A 19,948-nucleotide genomic window follows, 5' to 3' on the forward strand; every position below is an offset into this window, starting at 1 on the left:
CCACCTGCTTGTCTCCATGGAGATGTTGTTGCTTTGCCTGGAATGTCTGTGTAATCCCTCAGTGTCCAGGAATGATCCATAGTAAAGGAAAAAATAACAGACAGAATTGAATTCTTCTTTTACCGTTTGCCTGGAATGTTCCCTTTTGGCATTAAAGTGATAGTATGCAATTTTATGGCATCGGCATGTCAACTGCATGTTTCTCCATGGAGATAGGTATGTGTATATCACACTGTGGAAGATTTTAGCCAAAGGAACAACATTTCCATGGAAAGAAGTAGGAGGAGGCCCTCCTCCATGCCAAATACAAGTCAGGTTTGTGGAGATGCAAGCCTGCTCACAGAAAGGACACCTGTTTTTCCATGTTTATTTAGTGCAATAAACACCACCAAAATAAAATAAAAAAAACATGCTTTTATTTTAGTCTATTTTTTGGCCAAAAGTTACATACTGAGGCTTTAACTGAATTCAAAACATAGATTTATTTTAGCTTTTTTTGGGTGCGGGCATTAATTTCACTTTTGAATACCTTTGTGTATCAGATGTATTCCCATCCTCCGGTATCCATGAGTCAGATGCCCTCCCGTTGCCTCAGAAAAACAAACAGGAAGCAGTTCCAAAGGCATGTCTTTAATTTAAATAATGAGACATTTTACACAAATGAACTGACTGACAGATAAGTGCTGACATGAAACTTCAAAATAAAACTGCACAGGTCCCTTCACAATAAAAGCACGTCAGAGGAAGCGAATGCCCGCTCCAAACTGCACCCCGTCACAAATCCTAAAAAAAGATAGAAACATGTTAAACAGAAGTTTAAAGTAAATAATGTAATATAATTATGTAATTATAATTCTACATTGAATAAAAGACACAAAAAGATGAATACTGAAAAAAATCTGATGTATTTGTTTGAAAATATCACAATTTTAACCAGTTATTACTTCCTAGAATATTTATTTTGAAATGTATGAATTTAAAAAGGATCAGGTTCACTCCCCGTGAGTCAGATGCCCTCCCCTGCTCCTCACCTGTCTCCGCTCTGGACGGCCCGTGTCCCAAATGCCCTCCCCTGCTCCTCACCTGTCTCCGCTCTGGACTGCCCGTACCTCAGATGCCCTCCCCCGTGCCTCAGATGCCCTTCTCTACTCCTCACCTATCTCCGCTCTGGACCCCCATGGGGATGCAGTAGTTCAGTTCGAGTCGTGCGATGTTCCCTAAACGCATCACGAGGCCCAGACCGTACGACCAGCGGACGCACTCTGCCAGGCGCTGCAGGTGAGCGCCAGGGCCCTCTCCTGTAACAACACACAACGATGAGGGAACAACATGGCAGACATGGCAGACAGGCCCAAAAAGTCCCCTCTTTAATGGAGCTCAACAGTGACCGTCCGCCTCCGGTTCCACAAGTCAATTTCTCATTAATTTTTCACATAGACTTAGTCCTGTAGTAACTTATGACAACAAGACCTTTAATTTGATGTAAAGTCTGTCTCTGAAACTTTATAAACCTCTGAGTTATTAAAACATTTAGCTGAATCTTGTGTTTTATATGTGAGGACTCAAAACAATCACATTATGGATATTATTTAGCAAGTAGCTGTTTTGCCTCCGTGATGCCTTTGAAATCTTCATGTTTGAATCTTTGGAAAATTCTATGGGAAAAATCTATGTAAAATGTACTTCTTTATCCGGCGCAGACTTGGAAGTTGCTATGTGCTGTTCCTTTACAAATAAATAAAATAAGAAATAAGAACATAAGTGGGAGGAGCCATTTATCTCCATAAGCAAGAGTTGTTTTTTTTGACTAGTCTTATTTTTAGGGCTGGGTAATTAAAAGAGAGGTATGTAACTTCAGGTGGACAGTCTGACACCTGCTTATTCCTGTGGAGATGTTTTTTCCTCGGCTGTTCCACAGTATGTACAGTAAGTACAGTATAAAATTATCTATCCCCTTGAAGACAAGCATTTACCGTATCTTGGCCAAATTACAGGTCAGATCTGTGGAGAGGTGATAGATAGATAGAGATAAGGTCCAGGTTACAGAGGTCTGTTTTCACCAGAGTCGAGGTTACAGAGGTTTGTTTTACCATAGTTGAGGTTAGAGAGATTTGTTTTTACCGTAGTCAAGGTTACAGAGGTTGTTTTTACTATAGTCTAGATCAGTGTTTTTCAACCACTGTGCCGTGGCACACTAGTGTGCCGTGAGATATTGTCCGGTGTGCCGTAGGAAATTATCCAATTACACCTAACCGGGCTAAAAAATATCAGGTTTCACACTGAGTGAGTAGAAATATTTTATTTTATTATAAAATGTTTATTTGATTCCTGTTCAAAATAATCTGATGAGAATTACTTTATATTGTAAATATAGGATGCAGAGTTTCATTTTCTTACATTTTCTGCTTATGGTGTGCCTCGTGATTTTTTCAATGAAAAAAATGTGCCGTGGCTCAAAAAAGGTTGAAATACACTGGTCTAGATTACAGAGGTTTGCTTTACCACAGTCAAAGGTACAGAGGTTTGTTTTACCGTAGTCGAGGTTACAGAGGTTTCCAGCGTTGAGGAAGAAGTGTGTCCTGAACAGGTCCATGAAGCCGCCTTGTCGCCGTGTGAACGGAAGAGGAGAAAAAAGATGAACACCACCTGCCCAGTAAGCCCCGCCTCCCAGGTAATCTCCTACAAGAACACAACAAAATAAATTAGACCTGTAAGAAGACTGAACCAGGACTAAACCAGGACTGAACTAGGACTAAAGCAGCACTGAACCAGGACTGAACCAGGACTTCGTGTCTCACCTTCGCTCTGAGGGCCAAGGCTGTACATACTGAAGCCCCTCACACTGGTGGGTCCTCCCAGATAAAACCTGAAAATCATTTGATAATGACATAACAACAGATTTAGGTTTACTTTTTGTGAGGAAATGTCGGGAAACGTCGGGAAACGTCAGGAAACGTCGGGAAACGTCGGGAAACGTCGGGAAACGTCGGGAAACGTCGGGAAACGTCGGGAAACGTCGGGAAACGTCGGGAAACATGAATGAGCCCAATATTCAATGAACACATTTTTGTCAGATTTGGTGAAAATGTGCCACCTGTCTGCGATGCTGGTGGGTGTGTCTCCGATGGGCAGCAGCAGACCCCCCCACAGAGACAGGGACAGAACCTGCAAACACACAACCACATTACACACTTTTAAAAACCAAACACACAGCCACATTACTCACATATTCTGGCTTTATATTGAACTACTTTAATCTACATTGTATACTTCACTATACAAGCCCCTTTAAAATCTTTACTATCACCATGAAAAAGGACACTTTTAGACCTCTTACTGAACACACTGTCACCACGCTCATGTATTCAGCCTGTAACACATGTAACAGTATTTCATGTTTTTGTTTATGAATATGTTCATCTTCACAGTCCTGTCTTTAGCTGACCAATTCACCTCATAACAAAAGTCAGTTTTATCATTTTGTGATAGTATTGATACCAAAGAGTTTAACAAAAGTATGAATTCTTTGTAACAAATCAAACATTTGCCACCATTAAAGTGTGTTATCTGCAGTGAAGCATTTTGAGCTGAAGTGAATGTGTTTGCTGAAGACGAGTAGACTTTAAAAACACAGAGGATCCTCACCGAATCCCAGAGCAGAGTTTTGTTCAGTTGAAGCTCAAAATCTTCCTTCAGAAAACTGGCGTCTCCTCCAGTGTAGCCCGCTAGCTCCTAGGGTTAAATGTTTTTTATTACATTACGATAACTGTACAGTAAGTGCTTTTACAGACAGCTATTATATATATATATATATATATATATATATATATACATACATACACACACCCACACACCCCCCCCCACACACACAGGTTTGTATATAATAACCGACCTGGTGAATGCGCAGCAGACCTCCAGATCGAGGTAAAATGGTGGAGTTCCGAGAGTCGATGACCATCGAGTGCTGCACAGGCAAAATGTACATTAAACCTTATATAACACTAGGCCCACATATAACACAAGACCCACATATAACGCTAGACCTATGTATAACACTAGAGAGGGTTTGTGACACACAACTATAGTAGTCAGTGTAGTAGTATTTGTCCTTTACAGAGAGGACAGAGTGGTAGTAGTAGTATTTGTTTTGTAGTAATAGTTGTAATACTTGTTCTCACAGATAAAGAGGACTTGAGTGAGTGTCCAGTCTCTTCTCTGACGGCAAATGACGCAGTTCGAGCCAAACACGAGAGCTCCCTCCACACGGCCTCGTACCTCAGAGACTGACTGGTCCTCCACAGGGGAAACTACAACAGCAAATATAGTTTAAATATACTTTAAATAAATAATATATGGACCAATCTAAAGTCCTGTTTCGTCCTTCACTACGGGAACTAGAAAACAAAATAAACGTTACTTTTAGGGAGAGTGATGTGCCATAAAAAAGTGTTTTATATTAATGTTATTCAAATATCACTGATGAAAGCTATTTCCTGAGTGACTCACGGTGAGTTCAGCCGATGCTCCTCGGTCGGTTTCTCTCAGAGAGCTCCAGGGAAATTGCCCCGTCACTTTGTACGCGTTCAACGTGATACTGAAACAATACAAATACTATTACTACTAGAATTACTGCAGTACTATGACTCAGAATACTGCAGAGGAGTGTTATCAGTGTTAGTATCAACGTGATACTGAAATACATAAATACTAATAAAATGCAGGAGCTGTGTTCGCATTGCCGGCAGTAAGTCAGACCTGGTGCATGTTGGACTCCGCCAGGGCTGCCCTTTGTCATCGGTTCTGTTCATTATATTTATGGACAGAATTTCTAGGCGCAGCCAGGGGCCGGAGGGGGTCTGGTTCGGGAACCACAGGATTTCATCTCTGCTTTTTGAAGATGATGTTGTCCTGATAGCTTCAGCGAGCCAGGACCTGCAACAGGCACTGGGGCGGTTTGCAGCCGAGTGTGAAGTGTCTGGGATGAGAATCAGCTTCTCCAAATCCGAGGCCATTGTTCTCGACCGGAAAAAGGTGGTTTACCCTCTCCGGGTGGGTGGTGAGTCTCTGCCCCAAGTGGAGGAGTTCATGTATCTCAGGGTTTTGTTCACGAGTGAGGGAAGGATGGAGCGTGAGATTGACAGGCAGATCGGTGCAGCGTCTGCAGTGATGCGGTCGCTGTATCGGTCCGTTGTGGTAAAGAAGGAGCTGAGTCCAAAGGCAAAGCTCTCAATTTACCGCTCAATCTACGTTCCTACCCTCACCTATGGTCATGAGCTCTGGGTAATGACTGAAAGGACAAGATCACGGATACAAGCGGCTGAAATGGGTTTCCTCCGCAGGGTGGCCGGGCGCACCCTTAGGGATAGGGTGAGGAGCTCGGTCACGCGGGAGGAGCTTGGAGTAGAGCCGCTGTTCCTACACGTCGAGAGGAGCCAGTTGAGGTGGCTCGGGCATCTGCTCAGGATGCCGCCTGGATGCCTCCCTAGGGAGGTGTTCTGGGCATGTCCCACCGGGAGGAGGCCCCGGGGAAGACCCAGGACACACTGGAGGGACTATGTCTCTCGGCTGGCCTGGGAACACCTTGGGGTCCCACTGGAGGAGCTGGAGGACGTGTCCAGGGTGAGGGAAGTCTGGCAGTCCCTGCTTAGACTGCTGCCCCCGTGACCCGGCACCGGATAAGCGGAAGAAAATGGATGGATAATAATGCATTGAATTTACACAGCTCCCCAAAGCACTTCACAGTGTATTAATATTTCACACTCTGTGATGGTACTACTGCTAAAATTGCAATACTACAGTACAGTGCAGTAAAGTAAAGTATACTGAAAGAACAGAAGTAGCACTATGACTGAGGCAGACCATTAAAGCAGAACAAGCACATGTATCATTCACAATGGAATTTTATGTTGTCACTCACTCTCACCTGCCCCCCATCTCACTCTCTCATCTGTCCTTGTCTCACTCTCTCACTTGTTCCCGTCTCACTCTTCTCTCTCACCTGTCCCTGTCTGCACCTATCTCACTTGTCTCTCACCTGTTCCTGTCTGCACCTGTCCAACTCATCTCTCATCTGGCCCTGTCTGCACCTGTGTGATCTGTCCATGTCTGCACCCGTCTCTGTCTGCACCTGTCCCACAGGTCTCTCACCTCCCCTTGTCCACACCTGTCTCACGTGTCCAAGTCTGCATGTCTGCACCTGTCTCACTCGTCTCTCACCTGCGCTCAAAGTTCCCGGGCTGAGGTTTAAAGAGGGACACTCCATATGACGTCTCTTTGGTCCCAAATGAAAACTGCAGACACATCCTCTCTGCACGACCTAGGAGGTTTGGAAGCTTCAGGCCCAAGACCTGGAACCAGAGACAATAGAAACAGTGGGGCAAAAAAAGTATTTAGTCCGCCACCAATTGTGCAACTTAAAAAGATGAGAGAGACCTGTAATTTTCATCATAGATTCACTTCAACTATGAGAGACAGAATGGGGGAAAAGGATCCAGGAATTAGAATAGTATTTTTAATGAATTAATTGGTAAATTCCTCGGTAAAATAAGTATTTGGTCAATTACAAACAAGCAAGATTTCTGGCTCTCACTGACCTATAACTTCTTCTGTCCTCCACTCGTTCCCTGTATTAATGGCACCTGTTTGAACTTGTTATCAGTATAAAAGACACCTGTCCACAACCTCAAACAGTCAGACTCCAAACTCCACTATGGCCAAGACCAAAGAGCTGTCAAAGGACACCACAAACAAAAATGTAGACCTGCAAAAGGCTGGGAAGTCTGAATCTGCAATAGGTAAGCAGCTTAATGTGAAGAAATCAACTGTGGGAGCAATTATTAGAAAATTGAAAGACACACAAAACCACTGATAATCTCCCTCGATCTGGGGCTCCACGCAAGATCTCACTCTGTGGGGTTAAAATGATCACAAGTAACAAAGTAGCAAAGGCTACCCCCTGCTTAAGCCAATACATGTCCAGGCCCATCTGAAGTTTGCTAGAGAGCATTTGGATGATCCAGAAGAGGATTGGGAGAATGTCATATGGTCAGATGAAACCAAAATAGAACTTTTGGTAAAAACTCAACATGTCGTGTTTGGAGGAGAAAGAATGCTGAGTTGCATCTAAACAACACCATACCTACTGTGAAGCATGAGGGTAGAAACATCATGCTTTAGGGGCTGTTCGTCTGCAAAGGGACCAGGACGACTTATCCGTGTAAAGGAAAGAATTTTGCCATGTATCGTGAGATTTTGAGTGAAAACCTCCTTCCATCAGCAAGGGCACTGAAGATGAAATGTGGCTGGGTCTTTCAGCATGACAATGATCCCACCGCCCAGGCAATGAAGGAGTGGCTTCGTAATAAGATGAGTCTGCCTACAGGAGGGAGGTGGACCGGCTGGTGTCCTGGTGCAGCAGCAACAACCTGGAGCTCAACGCCCAGAAGACAGTGGAGATGATCGTGGACTTCAGGAAAGTCACAGCCCCCCTGCCTCCCCTCACCCTGACGGACTCCCCCATCACCACTGTGGACTCTTTCCGCTTCCTGGGCACCTGCATCACCCAGGATCTCAAGTGGGAGCCGACCATCAGCTCCCTCATCAAGAAAGCCCAGCAGAGGATGTTCCACCTGCGGCAGCTGAGGAAACGCAAGCTGCCAGTCCAGATGATGGTGCAGTTTTACACTTCCATCATTGAGTCCATCCTCACCTCCTCCATCACTGTGTGGTTCGCTGGGGCCACTGCCAGGGACAGACAGAGACTGCAGCGCATTGTGCGCTCTGCTGAGAAGGTGATTGGCTGCAGCCTTCCATCTATACAGGACCTGTACGTCTCCAGGACTCGGGGGCGAGCAGGCCGTATAGCAGCTGACACCTCTCACCCTGGACATGGACTATTTGAGCCACTTCCCTGTGGCAGGAGGCTACGGTCCATTGGGACCAGAACCTCTCGCCATAAGAACAGTTTCTTCCCCTCTGCTGTTTGTCTCATGAACACTTTATAATATCTGCACTATACTGGACACTTTATAACACCGGTCACTTTAATAAGCCACTTTGCACTGTTGTTCTGATGCTGCTATTGTACATATTTTCTCCCTTTAAGTATTTCATTAGATTTTTTAAGCATATCTTTTTAACTTTGTGCATGCCCTTATTTGTATTTGTATTTGTATTTATTCAGTGTGTTTATGTTGCACTTTTTCACCGTATCAAGTTCCTAGTTTGTGAACTGTGTTCACAGACTATGGCAATAAAAGTCTTCTGATTCTGATTCTGATTCTGATAAGTATTTCAAGGTCCTGGCGTGGCCTAGCCAGTTTCCAGATCTCAACCCCATAGAAAATCGTTGAAGGGAGTTGAAAGTCACTGCTCTAGAGGATCAGTCTGTGAAAACCTTGTGAAGACTTACAGAACACATTTGACCTCTGGCATTGCCAACAAAGGGTATATAACAAAGTATTGAAATGAACTTTTGTTATTGGCCAAATACTTATTTTCCACCATAATTTGCAAATAAATTCTTTAAAAATCAGACAATGTGATTTTCTGGATTTTTTTCTCATTTTGTCTCTCATAGTTGAAGTGTACCTATGATGAAAATTACAGGCCTCTCTCTTTTACAGGGACAACTTGCACGATTGGTGGCTGACTAAATAATTTTTTGCCCCACTGTAATCAAGGCCTGGGACCAGAGACAACAGAACAGAAAAATATAAACAAAAACGAGAATGTGATTAAACAGAACTAAGATTAAACCAACCAGAAGACATGAAATGAGAAGAATAGACATGTGCTCTAAAACACTGCCACTGCTTTATATAGACTTTGTATTTACTAAGCCTGAAAGCAGAACCTGTCTCCATGTCAACAAGCAGGTGACATCATAGGTAAGGTTACAGGTCAGATCTACGGAGTGGCGTGTAGCCTCACAGTATTTTTAACAATAATAACGTTTGTAATTGAAAACATGCAAGATAGATTAGTTAAATACTATATTGTGAAACATTCCTGGCAAAGAGATAACATTGCCATGAAGACGATCAGCTACCAGACCATCCCCCAGAAAAGTTACATAGTGCAGCTTTATAAACAATCTAGGGTTAGGTTAAGGTTAGGGTTAGGGTTAGTGTGTGTGAGTGTGTGTGTGAGCAGACCATGCTTCCTTCGTTGTTTCCCACGACCGTGTTGTAACTTCCTGTGACCCTCCTCAGCTCTGTCACCTGGAACGTCACCTCCAGACCGTTCGGAAGAGCGCCCTCACCTGGACACATACAGAACTGTTAGAGTCATATGGCATGATTTTCAGTACTTGTCGTAATGTGCATGAAGCTATAAGTTAAGTAGGTAGCCCTTTATTGATACTTTACAGTGACATCATGCTGGGGGTGTTCTGCATGTATGTCTATGGAGGAATGTTCAGCAGTTTCCAATGCACACATTAGCAAATAAGGTGAAAATAGATAGTCTCAATAAAAAAAAAACACAAAAGTGATTTAAAGAGCACATTTTCAGAAGCCTGTGATCAATCCAAGCGTTCATGGTCGTGTTTAGGAGTTTGATTTTCAACTAAAAGGTGAGAGTGACTAACTGAAAAATCGTTGGCTAATTCTAGCTAGCTTGTGACTGCAATGGTATTTGAGAGGGACTTGTTTAACAGCACAAATCAGCTCACCTGCTGTAGTTCAGATAAGTCTGTTCTTTATGATCAGATTGTTAAAATGAAGCTCATATTAAAGTCTAACAGAGCTTCAGACAGAGCAGTTCCTCCAGTTAGCATCACACCCCCAGAGAATGTTGATGACATCAGCTGTAAAGTATCAACAGATTCAAAACAATAGACTAAGCCTCCAGGAGAAGGCTCCAGCTAGGTCCTCCTGATCTGGGTCCAGGCTCAGGTCTGGACGTCCAGGGTCAGACCTGGAGGTCTAGGGTCAGATATCAGTTATTGACAGACCTCGAGATGTGTCGATGACCACGTTCACTTTACGGAAGATTCCCAAACGTAGCAGCTTCTGTCGAGCCTCATGGGACTTCTTCATCACCTCAACATTATAAACAAAAACACAACAGTTACAAATTAATTCTGTCTGATGGAGCTCGTCGCTGTAGAAATGATCGGGGGGAAAAAACATTTGTGGATTTGACTTCTGCAGATTTCAGATGAAAATACCAGAGAATGATGCAGAATATTGACTCTGCTCTGTGGTTGGTCTGAGGATTCTGTGGTTGCCATCGTCATGGTTGCTGCTGACTGGCTGGCACACTGAGCAGTTCTGAAAATTTATTAATTTTTAGCTTTAATTTTTTACTTAATATTTTGGGATTTTGACCAACTATGTGCAGCTTGTGCTGTTCAAAGGACAGAAGTTAAGGACGGTTGGATTTTGTGATTTGAGCAGCTAGTTTTCCCTGTACCCATGATGACCCTTCCTATCTGAGATTTTTGTTTGAAATTATTATTGTATTTTACTGCTCAATATGTGAGCAGAGACGGCACACTCTACTGTCTGAATGTGGGCATTGCACAGATATTACACAGATGACGATAAACATAACATAAGCAGCAGTATTACACAGAGTGCCTCTACATATTTCACTGAAACAGATTAAAATTTTACTAAATCTTAAATCGTTTTTTCTATTTCTTTTTTTTTTTGTTATTTTAGTGAAGTTTATAATGCTATTTCCTGGTTAGACACAGGCAGCAGAGAGAGGAGGCGAGAGAGGAGAGAAAGAGAGAAGACAGGTGGAGGAGGAGCAAGTTGGAAGAATAGGAGACATGTAGGAGAGATAATTCCATAATTGTTAGCTAGCAACCATAATGTAAACATGGGCCAAAACGTGTTTAAATAACACAGTAGATCTGATTAGACTCATGCAAATAAAAGAGGTTTATTCAGTGAAATGCAGATTTAAACTGTCAGTGTCTTGTGTCTCTGTTCTGGAGTTTTCCGTGTTGATGACAGAGGCAGATTCTGTTTTACAACTCACAAATATTTCATTTTTTTTTTTTACTTTTCTTCACAAACTGCCACTGAACTGATGTAAAACTGTGATAAATATTTAGCACAGGTTCTATCCACCAAACAGTCAGGATCAGACAAACATGAAACCTGTCATCTGCAGTTCAAGCACTTTAAACTTAAACTTACATCAATGAGATTTCTGGCTCTGAAAACCTCCTTTATCTCATACGTGAGCAAATCATCTTTGGTCCGATCCAAACCGTCCACATGGACCCTCTGCACCACCACCTGGACACAAAGAGAAATATAGGACATTAAACTGGCTCTTGTTAGTTTCAAACCATGTTTTCATGATGTTACCTTCTCAAAAACAGACCTGGAGTTGTATTTTGTTTCATTCACACCTCTTTGAATAACCCTTTATTATTAGTCTGTCTACATCTTCAAAGCTGAAAATGCTCATGTTCCACCTTGTGATGTAACAAACTGGTAGTTTTCAAGTTAACTTCTCCTTTTACCTTTAGTTCAGTAGAGTTTGGCAATTCCAGGGCTGAAATTATCCAAATGATTCTAGCGAAGGTGTATGGAGTTTAGAAACACAGTGGAGCACTTCCTGTATTACCACATGACATCACATGGTGGAACAGAGTGTTTTCTGTTTGAGAGAAGAACTCTATATATATATATATATATATATATATATATATATATATATATATATGAGTTCTTCTCTCAAACAGAGTTGAGAGAAGTTCTTCTCTCAAACAGAAATGAGTTCTTCTCTCAAACAGAAAACACTCTGTTCCACCATGTGATGTCATATATATATATATATATATATATATATATATATATATATATATATATATATATATATATATATATATATATATATATATATATATATATATATATATATATATATATATATATATATTTATTTATTTATTTATTTATTTATTTATTTATTTATTTATATATATTACACACATATATAATATAATGTTTTCAATATTTGTCTTACATCTTTGTTCTCAAGCACTTCTTGTTTTGGTTCAGGCTCCACACCAGGGGCCTCGATGTCATCTGGCTGAACCCCGAGATCGGGCCCCTGCATCGGAAGAGGGTCCAGCGACTGAGGGAGGCATGGAGGAGAGAAAAGAGAGAGATTTAAACATTTAAACAACTGAGCAAAGAGAGGACTAAGCAGAGAAAGTGAGAAAGAGAGAGACACAGAGAGAATGAGAGAGAAAGCGAGAGTGAGAGGGAGGCAAAGAGTGAGATAGAGTGAGTGAGGCAAAGAGAGTGAGAGAGAGAGGCAGAGAGAGTGAGAGAGAGAGGGGCAAAGAGAGTGAGAGAGAGAGGCAGGGAGAGTGAGAGAGAGGCAGAGGGAGAGTGAGAGAGAGGCAGAGAGAGAGTGATAGAGAGGCAGTGAGTGAGAGATAGAAGCAGAGAGAGGCAGAGAGAGAGAGAGAGAGAAAGAGAGGCAGAGAGAAAAGCATTTAACAACAATTCATCAGAGAGAGAGAGAGAGGAAGAGAGAGCAAAAGAACACATAAAAACAACCAAATCATACAAGTCAACAACATTGATTAAACAGTATACAGGAACATAAAAATCTGCAGGAAGAGGAGGGAAGGAGTGAGGAGGAGCAGGAGGAGAGTGAAGGGACGAGGAGAGAGAGGAGGAGGAAAGAGAGAGACGAGGAGCAGGAGGAGAGTGTAGGGAGGAGGAGAGAGAGGAGAGAAGACAGGGGGAGACAGGAAGAGAGAAGGGGGAAAGCGGAGGAGACTGAGACGAGAGAGGAGGACCAAGGGTGTGGAAAGGCAGAGAAGAGGAGGAGATAGGGCGAGGAAAGAGGGAGCGGGAGAGAAGAAAGGAGGAGACTAGAGCGGATAGAGAAAAAAGCGCACTAGTGAACAGCAAGTCCACATGTGTAAAATAGGAGTGGTGTCACGGTCAGACAAACGGTTGAGACGCAAATAATCTTCACCATGAGAACATACAAACTTAACAACCTTTTATGGAGTTTTGACATTTTAGCACATCTCATATTAAACCGTTTAAACAGAAGTCTCGTGAAGCCGAAGCTTTGAGAACAGACCAAAGAAATGAAAACAAGCACATGTATTTATGTAGTCTTTGTCCCATCTGCAGACAGCCCCGTCCCCACGGCAGCCTCCCCTCTGCTCGTGCGTGTGTCCGTGCGTGTGCGTGACTCAGAGGTCAGTGGGCGCGTGCGTGAGACCCTTACCCGCGCGTGCACGGTGCCCATGTTGCGCTTGAGCCGCACAGGTGAACAGAAACACACAAAACCCCGCACAAATCCGCACAGGTCCTACAGGGCTCCTACAGAGAGCAGCCCAGAGCCGAGGGGACACAGGAGGCCGCCATGACACCTCCTCCGCCTGAGCACGCCCTCTGACGCTGCTCTGACGTCAGCGCGCACGGACCGCAGGAAGGGCCGTGGAAAATACTGATCATTGGTTTATTTTTACTATTTTATTTGAGCTAAAGTGTACTAAATCACACACGAGCTTAAAATAGTGATGGGAGCTGTTTGCAAATGTTTCAGATCTGTTTTGCAAATACTACAGTGAGCCATGACTCCTCCTCTCTGCCACATCTGCCCTGGGTCAGACTCAAACGTGGTTACCAGTCTGTGTACCAGTCAAGGACACAAACCACCAACTTTCTGGTTATGACTCTTCAGCGAGACATCAATAAAAGTAGATTCATATTTTTACATATAGATTGTACAGAAGTCACTGTTTTTCATTATGGCAGGAGACTATGGTGGGAGACTATTGAGGACCCTCACAGCCAAGATGAACATAGTAATACAAATAATACTTTATGTTTGAGGTATTTTAATTAAGTACATTTCATCTGTAATCAGACCCTTTAATGATATAAAGCAATAAGTCACATGTATACCCTAAAACTCTACACACACAATATTCAGCAGTGACCAAGGAGACACAATGCACACATCAGCAAGCAGAGACAAATAACTCTTAAGATCACCAGAAAACTCAAGAAAATAACTCAAAAGTGATTTAAAGAGCACATTTTCAGGAGCCTGTGATCAACATGAGCATTCATGGTCCTGTTTAGGAATTTGAGTTCAACAAAAAGGAAAGAGCGACTGACTGAAAAACTGTTTGCTAATGCTAGCTAACTTGTGACTGTAACGATATTTGAGAGAGACTTTTTTTAACAGCACAAACCAGCTGGCCTGTTGTAGTTCCAGTTAAGTCAGTTCTTTATGGTCAGATTGTGTTAAAACAAAACTCAGATTAAAGTCGATCAGAGCTGCAGACAGAGCAGTGTCTACAGTTAGCATCACACCCCCAGGAAATGATGACATCAGCTACAAAGTATCAGTATTATTTTCACAAGATTTATACAAATATAAAATATATTCTTTCTCACTGTAATGAAAAATGTATAACTTTATTTCCACAGTGTCACATGAACAAAGCTGAGGGACAGGGACATTATGGAGAACACTTTGGTTTGAGGAAGGTCTCTGAGCTCCTCTGCAGCCCTTCCATCCTGAAACAGAAGGCAGACATTTTACTTTTCCATGACTGAACTGATCTACATAGACCGAGATCCTTGCTCCCTTTACAGGAGACAAGAGGGAGAGGTATCTAAAAAACAGAAGAGAGAGGAGAAGAGAGAGAGGAGGTGGGGAGAGAGAGAAGAGAGAGAGAGAAAAGGAGAGACAGGGAGGGGGGAGAAGGGGGGGGGGGGTTATGCTGCCTTCATGTGTAATGGGAATTATGGAAGTTACTACTGGAAACATGTACAAGAAAACATGCATTATTCCCATGAGAAGGGCCCAGCTCTCCACAGATCTGACCTGTAACTTGGCCTGATGTGGCCTTCTTGGCTCCCTGGACATAGTTAGATTAAATGCCATACTGTAGAACCTTCCGGGTAAAAAAACCCAAAACATGTATATGAAGTCAAGCAGGTGGCAACACACACACACGGCATACACAGACACGTGTACACACACTCAGACACATGGCACACACACACAGACATGTGTGCACACACACACACACGGCACACACAGACACATGTGCACTCACACACAAACACATGGCACACACACAGATAATAATAATAATAATAATAATAATAATACATTTTATTTGTTAGGCGCCTTTCAAGGCTCTCAAGGTCACCGTACATACATACATACACAATACAAATTTAACAATGTAAAATGATTAAAAATACATTTAAAAACAGATATATGTACACACACGGCACATACAGACACATGAGCGTACACACGTGCACACACACGCGCACATACACACACACGAACACACATAGACACATGGGCACACACAGACACATGGCACACACATATAGCACGAACAGACACGAGGCACACACACAGACACACACGGATACACACAGACACATGGCACACATAGAGACATGGGCACACACAGACTGGAGCAGTGCAGAAAAATATCTGTGCCAAATATCTGTACATTTTCGATATTGGCCCGATACCGATATCTGGGTAAATCCTCCGACATCCCTGATAACTCATATACTGCCTGAATTGACGACCACATACACCCTCTCTTCACAGGTAGAGCGCCCCCTTATCCCCAGCACATGAAGGCAGGCAGAACGTATCTCATTCTCAGTCTTACGCTTCGGTTTTGAAGGTGTCATGGCTGATCATGTCCTCGTTCACGCCGTCGGGACACTCGTTTATGTCTCTCACCCCTAGAGTCTGCAGAGCTGTGAAAATAAAAAAGTTTTTATCCTCAAACTCTTTACATGTGCAGAGTCAGTGACAAGCTCCATTCTTCCGCTATATTATTTTTAACCACACCACAACAGCTGGGAGGGCATCTGACACACCACAACACCTATAGATTAACTAGAGATATGTGACCGGCCCCCATCTCAGTCTAACACTACAGGTATACAGGAGAATGGGAGGGCATCTGACACACAGGGTTACAGGAGGATGGGAGGGCATCTGAGACACAGGGACACAGAAAGATGAGAAGGCATCTGACATACAGGGATAGAGAAGTATTATGAGAGGGCATCTGACACAGAGAGATACAGGAGGATGGGAAGATGTCTGACACACAAGGATATATGAGTGTTACGGGAGGGCATCTGACACTAAGGGATGCAGGAGGATAGGAGGGCATCTGACACGTGTGCAGGATTATAGGAAGACATTTGACATATTCTAACCCTGCTTGTACTGGTCGTATGAGATGTACTTCCGGTTGGCAGGATCCAGAATTCCAAACACTGTATCCAGGTTGTTGTTGGTGAATAAACCAGGGCCTCGGACTCCGCTGTGACGGGAACGCTTCAAAAACTCCAACTGCTCTGACAAGAACGCCTTCGGCTTCTCTGGACACAACACAAACCAAAATACAAACCAAAATATAAACCAAAATATCAACCAAACATGAAGCAAAAGATACCAACAACATGACCAAAATGGAAAGAGACAATTGTAACATGGTCTGGGAGATATTAGACTATTTTTATTATTTATTATAAAGTTTTAGAAAGTTATTAATCTGAGGGAGATAGGGCTGTTAAAAGTATCAAAAATCATATACTACTACCTGGACCACTGAGGGATTATACAGATATAAGGCCACAGGGGACTATAAAAGAAAGACCTAACATTTCATGAGGAAAATCACATTCTATTGTCTAAAGAAAAAGTGTGTTTATTATCATCGTGGTATCGGGATCATATTGATTATCTAGTCTATCCCTTAGTATCAAAATGATGTTTGAAATATTAGTATCTGACAACTCTAGAGCGAGAACATGTGACCTGACATGTGACCAAAACCCTCTGACTTATCAGTTCATATAACTCCTTCATAATAACACACCTTTCGTTCTTCCCGATGACAGATGACCGTTCACGTACCGTTCACGTACCGTTCACGTACCGTTCACGTACCGTTCACGTACCGGGCACGTACCGCGCACTTACCGGGTCTGTGGAACAGTAGCAGGCTGATCAGATTCTCCATCAACTCCAGGATCTGGTGTTTCTGTAAATATTCCTCCGCTTCTCTCTCTCGCTCCGACGCCATTTTCCTCCGTTTGTTTGGAGCGGTTGCTAGGAGACGCCTAAAGGATAATGCTAAGAGCTAATATTAGCATAACTGAAATTAATAAATTATGTATTATTTTAGTCACAGATTTTATCAAAATGTACTTTTCAGGTGTAATCTTAATAATCTTAATAAAAAAGTATTTTAACACGATTTAATTACCTAAGATTAAAACAATAATACATTTAATTTAGCTTACCTTAAAAACTTAAAACATGCTTTGTTGCCTGAATGAAATGTCTTAGGAATTGAAAATGTAAAAATAAACATTTGAACTTTGATCAAACACAAGAAAAACAACATTTAGTGGATGTACCATTAAAAAAAAATATATATATATATATTATCCATGTATTTTATTTAAAAAATATTCCCTATATTCCCTCATGATACTGTGGGTAGGTTCACATAAACACTTACACAGTGTATTGTCCCATCTCTGCAGCAGTTGACTCTCAGTGTAAACAATAGGACTCTGGGGTTTGTTCAAGTCCATTTAAATCCATATATTTAGTTTAGCTTTGTTTAGTTCATGACTAGGGATGTAACAATAATCAAAATAACATGATATTGTTTTGTCTCTCAACAGTATTGTGGGCCATCACAATCAAATTATAAGTTTCTTTGCTTAAATTCATTGTTGACAGAACCAAAGCCGAGCTGTATTTGTATCTGTCCTGTTCTGTCACTGGTTCCATCACAGTTCTGTGGAGTTTAAGTCTTTTTTTAATCCAGTTTTTGTTCATTTTTGATCTTCTCCAGAGCAGCTCGGGCCTCCTCTCTCAGTTTGTACCCTCTCAGTTCTGTTCGTAGCTCTCCAGGTTTAGGAGGAATCTCGGGAACACTCTGAAATTAAAACATACAGGTTAAAAATGTGCAAGAGAATGAAAGATGACCCACAAAGAGCAATATTATTATTGTCATGAAATAGATGTTACCATAGACTGCATATATAAATGGATATAGCTTTCAAATAGGAAGTGATCATGGGAGCGCTTCTGGCTCCATCGGCTCCAATTCACTTTACACTGAAAAACTGTGGCTCCTCTCTCTGTAACTGCTGCTGTCAGGCTAATCATTTTGGTCTTAAAATGTTTGTATTAACCCGCTCTACATGATCCTATTTTTTTATTTTTTTATTTCACTTTTGTATTCCCAATGAAGCTATGACTATTAACAACAGATAAATCAGGCACCTTCTTTCCCCGAGGTTGCTCCTGCTAGTAATAGCAACAGCTTGATTAACAGCGTTGCTAAGTGCTCACCTCTTGTTACCTTCAACAGCCTCGCTCTGAATTGGCTCTTTGGTTGCTACGATACATAGGCCACTTGTTTATACAGTCTATGGTTTACCCCGATGTTTGTTTGAAGTAAATTAGAGCAATGTAATTCTCACCAGGTCTGGGAGGTAGTACTGATGCACTACCTGAGCTCCAGCAAACATGGACAGAACACTGGCCACAAACATCCTCATGTACCGAGGCCAGGATACTCCAGCGGGCATCTTTAAACAGGAGAGTCAATCAGGAAGAAGAAACAATGAGGAGAACCAGTTAGAACTGACCAGGAGTGAAGCTGGAAAGGAGAGAGAGAACAGTTAATGAGGGGGTATTTTACTTCTTTAACACATAACATATTTAGATCATCATTTTACTTTTCATTGTTTTGAAAATGCAAAATTTACAGAAAACAACATATAACATGTTTCAGTTTCGCTTTTGATGCTCTGAATCCCCCCTCCTTTTGCTCTCGGTGCTAAGTCACTTTACCCCCTTCAGAGCGCTATTACAACACAATCAGTGTGCATCCCACTAATGAAACTACTGCACATCACATCAGGTTTGTCAAGTTGCTGTGTACAGTTTTGTGTCATGTTTTTGTATATTTATGGAGAACTGTCATGTGGGAGCATGGGTGATGTAGGCGTGTGGGCGGAGCCTGATGTTTTAATGTTGCTTCTTCATCACAAACATACCTGGAGTTGTGTTTTCTTTCATTCACACATGTTTAACAGACAAACCCTGCACATTTAGGCTGAGTTCTTCTCTCAGACTAACAACACTCTGTTCCACCTTGTGATGTCATTTGGTAATACAGGAAGTGATCTACTGTGTGTTTAAATTCCATACACCTTCATCACTTGGACAATTTCAGCCTTGGAATTGCTGACCTCTACTGAACTAAATGTAAATCTTCATCATCTTCATGACAGCATGAACATTCTGAGGTTGTGAGATGTAGACAGACTAATAAAAAAAGTGTTACTCAAACATGTATCATTGAAACAAACACCACTCCAGGTATGTTTTTGAGGAGGTGAGCATTATAACATGAGTTAAAGCGCAAAAGAGTCAATTTTGCGTCATATAGGGCCTGTAAATATATGCCTTGTACTGGTTTCAACAAGCTTTAACCATGTAAATGGCTTTAACTGAGAACTTCACTGTTAACAGCTAATACCTTAAAAATACCATTACGATTGCCTTGTTTTTCATTCTATTTGATTCAAAACGTTACAAATTGAAGACGGGTTAGGTTATTCTCACGTTGTGAGATGAAGTATTGAGATGAAGTATTGAGAATGAGTGTAAAATTCACCTTGTTTATGTCATCTCTACGGAAGGTGAACTGCTCCACGCCACTGTCAGCTGCACGCATGCGCAAAACGGGCAGCTCAGCGGACAAAGAGCACAATTTGGTTCAAGAGGTCTCACTCTAAAGAAATCCTTTAAAAAAATTATTAATCAAACCATCTCACAAAACTTTGATTCTATGTTTATTTATCTTAAATGTTTAGTGTCGTATCAAAGAAGTATTGATTATTTTTGGTACATTTGAGGT

General features: G+C 42.0%; 3 protein-coding genes across 3 annotated transcripts; all 3 read right to left on the reverse strand.

The window, feature by feature from the left end:
- Positions 1-614: 614 nt before the first annotated feature.
- On the reverse strand, positions 615-13,412 carry LOC117372754 (sorting and assembly machinery component 50 homolog A-like). The gene is made up of 15 exons (XM_033968595.2): positions 13,222-13,412; positions 11,992-12,102; positions 11,154-11,255; positions 9,956-10,043; positions 9,156-9,262; positions 6,217-6,347; positions 4,507-4,594; positions 4,179-4,307; positions 3,893-3,964; positions 3,646-3,732; positions 3,095-3,165; positions 2,799-2,866; positions 2,533-2,679; positions 1,157-1,298; positions 615-783 (listed from the first exon to the last, which is right to left on the reverse strand). The coding sequence occupies exons 1-15, from the start codon at positions 13,240-13,242 to the stop codon at positions 738-740; spliced, it is 1,410 nt and encodes a 469-aa protein (XP_033824486.1). The 5' UTR covers positions 13,243-13,412; the 3' UTR covers positions 615-737.
- Positions 13,413-15,582: 2,170 nt separating this feature from the next.
- Positions 15,583-17,086, reverse strand: si:dkey-42p14.3 (EF-hand calcium-binding domain-containing protein 10). The gene is made up of 3 exons (XM_033968358.2): positions 16,984-17,086; positions 16,215-16,379; positions 15,583-15,743 (listed from the first exon to the last, which is right to left on the reverse strand). Exons 1-3 carry the CDS (start codon positions 17,084-17,086, stop codon positions 15,649-15,651), a joined length of 363 nt encoding a protein of 120 aa, XP_033824249.1. The 3' UTR covers positions 15,583-15,648.
- Positions 17,087-17,488: 402 nt separating this feature from the next.
- LOC117372429 (ubiquinol-cytochrome-c reductase complex assembly factor 6) lies at positions 17,489-19,764 on the reverse strand. Its single transcript, XM_033968236.2, has 3 exons — positions 19,706-19,764; positions 18,504-18,682; positions 17,489-17,953 (listed from the first exon to the last, which is right to left on the reverse strand). Exons 2-3 carry the CDS (start codon positions 18,609-18,611, stop codon positions 17,834-17,836), a joined length of 228 nt encoding a protein of 75 aa, XP_033824127.1. The 5' UTR covers positions 18,612-18,682; positions 19,706-19,764; the 3' UTR covers positions 17,489-17,833.
- Positions 19,765-19,948: the final 184 nt, after the last annotated feature.

This window comes from Periophthalmus magnuspinnatus, chromosome 6 (genome assembly GCF_009829125.3).
Source record: "Periophthalmus magnuspinnatus isolate fPerMag1 chromosome 6, fPerMag1.2.pri, whole genome shotgun sequence".
NCBI classification, from domain to species: Eukaryota; Metazoa; Chordata; class Actinopteri; order Gobiiformes; family Gobiidae; genus Periophthalmus; species Periophthalmus magnuspinnatus.

What these genes read in the sequence shown, in the direction of transcription:
- LOC117372754 (XM_033968595.2), bottom strand. Translation starts at nt 13,242, where the DNA reads ATGGGCACCGTGCACGCGCGG. An exon ending in GAAACAACGAAGGAAGCATG is followed by an intron (nt 6,348 to 9,155) that starts GTCTGCTCACAC and finishes CTCTGGTTCCAG; the next exon opens with GTCTTGGGCCTGAAGCTTCC. An exon ending in GGGGTCCAGAGCGGAGATAG is followed by an intron (nt 784 to 1,156) that starts GTGAGGAGTAGA and finishes ATCTTTTTTTAG; the next exon opens with GATTTGTGACGGGGTGCAGT.
- si:dkey-42p14.3 (XM_033968358.2), bottom strand. Translation starts at nt 17,086, where the DNA reads ATGGCGTCGGAGCGAGAGAGAGAAGCGGAGGAATATTTACAGAAACAC. An exon ending in GCTACTGTTCCACAGACCCG is followed by an intron (nt 16,380 to 16,983) that starts GTAAGTGCGCGG and finishes TGTTGTGTCCAG; the next exon opens with AGAAGCCGAAGGCGTTCTTG. An exon ending in ATACGACCAGTACAAGCAGG is followed by an intron (nt 15,744 to 16,214) that starts GTTAGAATATGT and finishes TTATTTTCACAG; the next exon opens with CTCTGCAGACTCTAGGGGTG.
- LOC117372429 (XM_033968236.2), bottom strand. Translation starts at nt 18,611, where the DNA reads ATGCCCGCTGGAGTATCCTGGCCTCGGTACATGAGGATGTTTGTGGCC. An exon ending in AGTACTACCTCCCAGACCTG is followed by an intron (nt 17,954 to 18,503) that starts GTGAGAATTACA and finishes TTTTAATTTCAG; the next exon opens with AGTGTTCCCGAGATTCCTCC.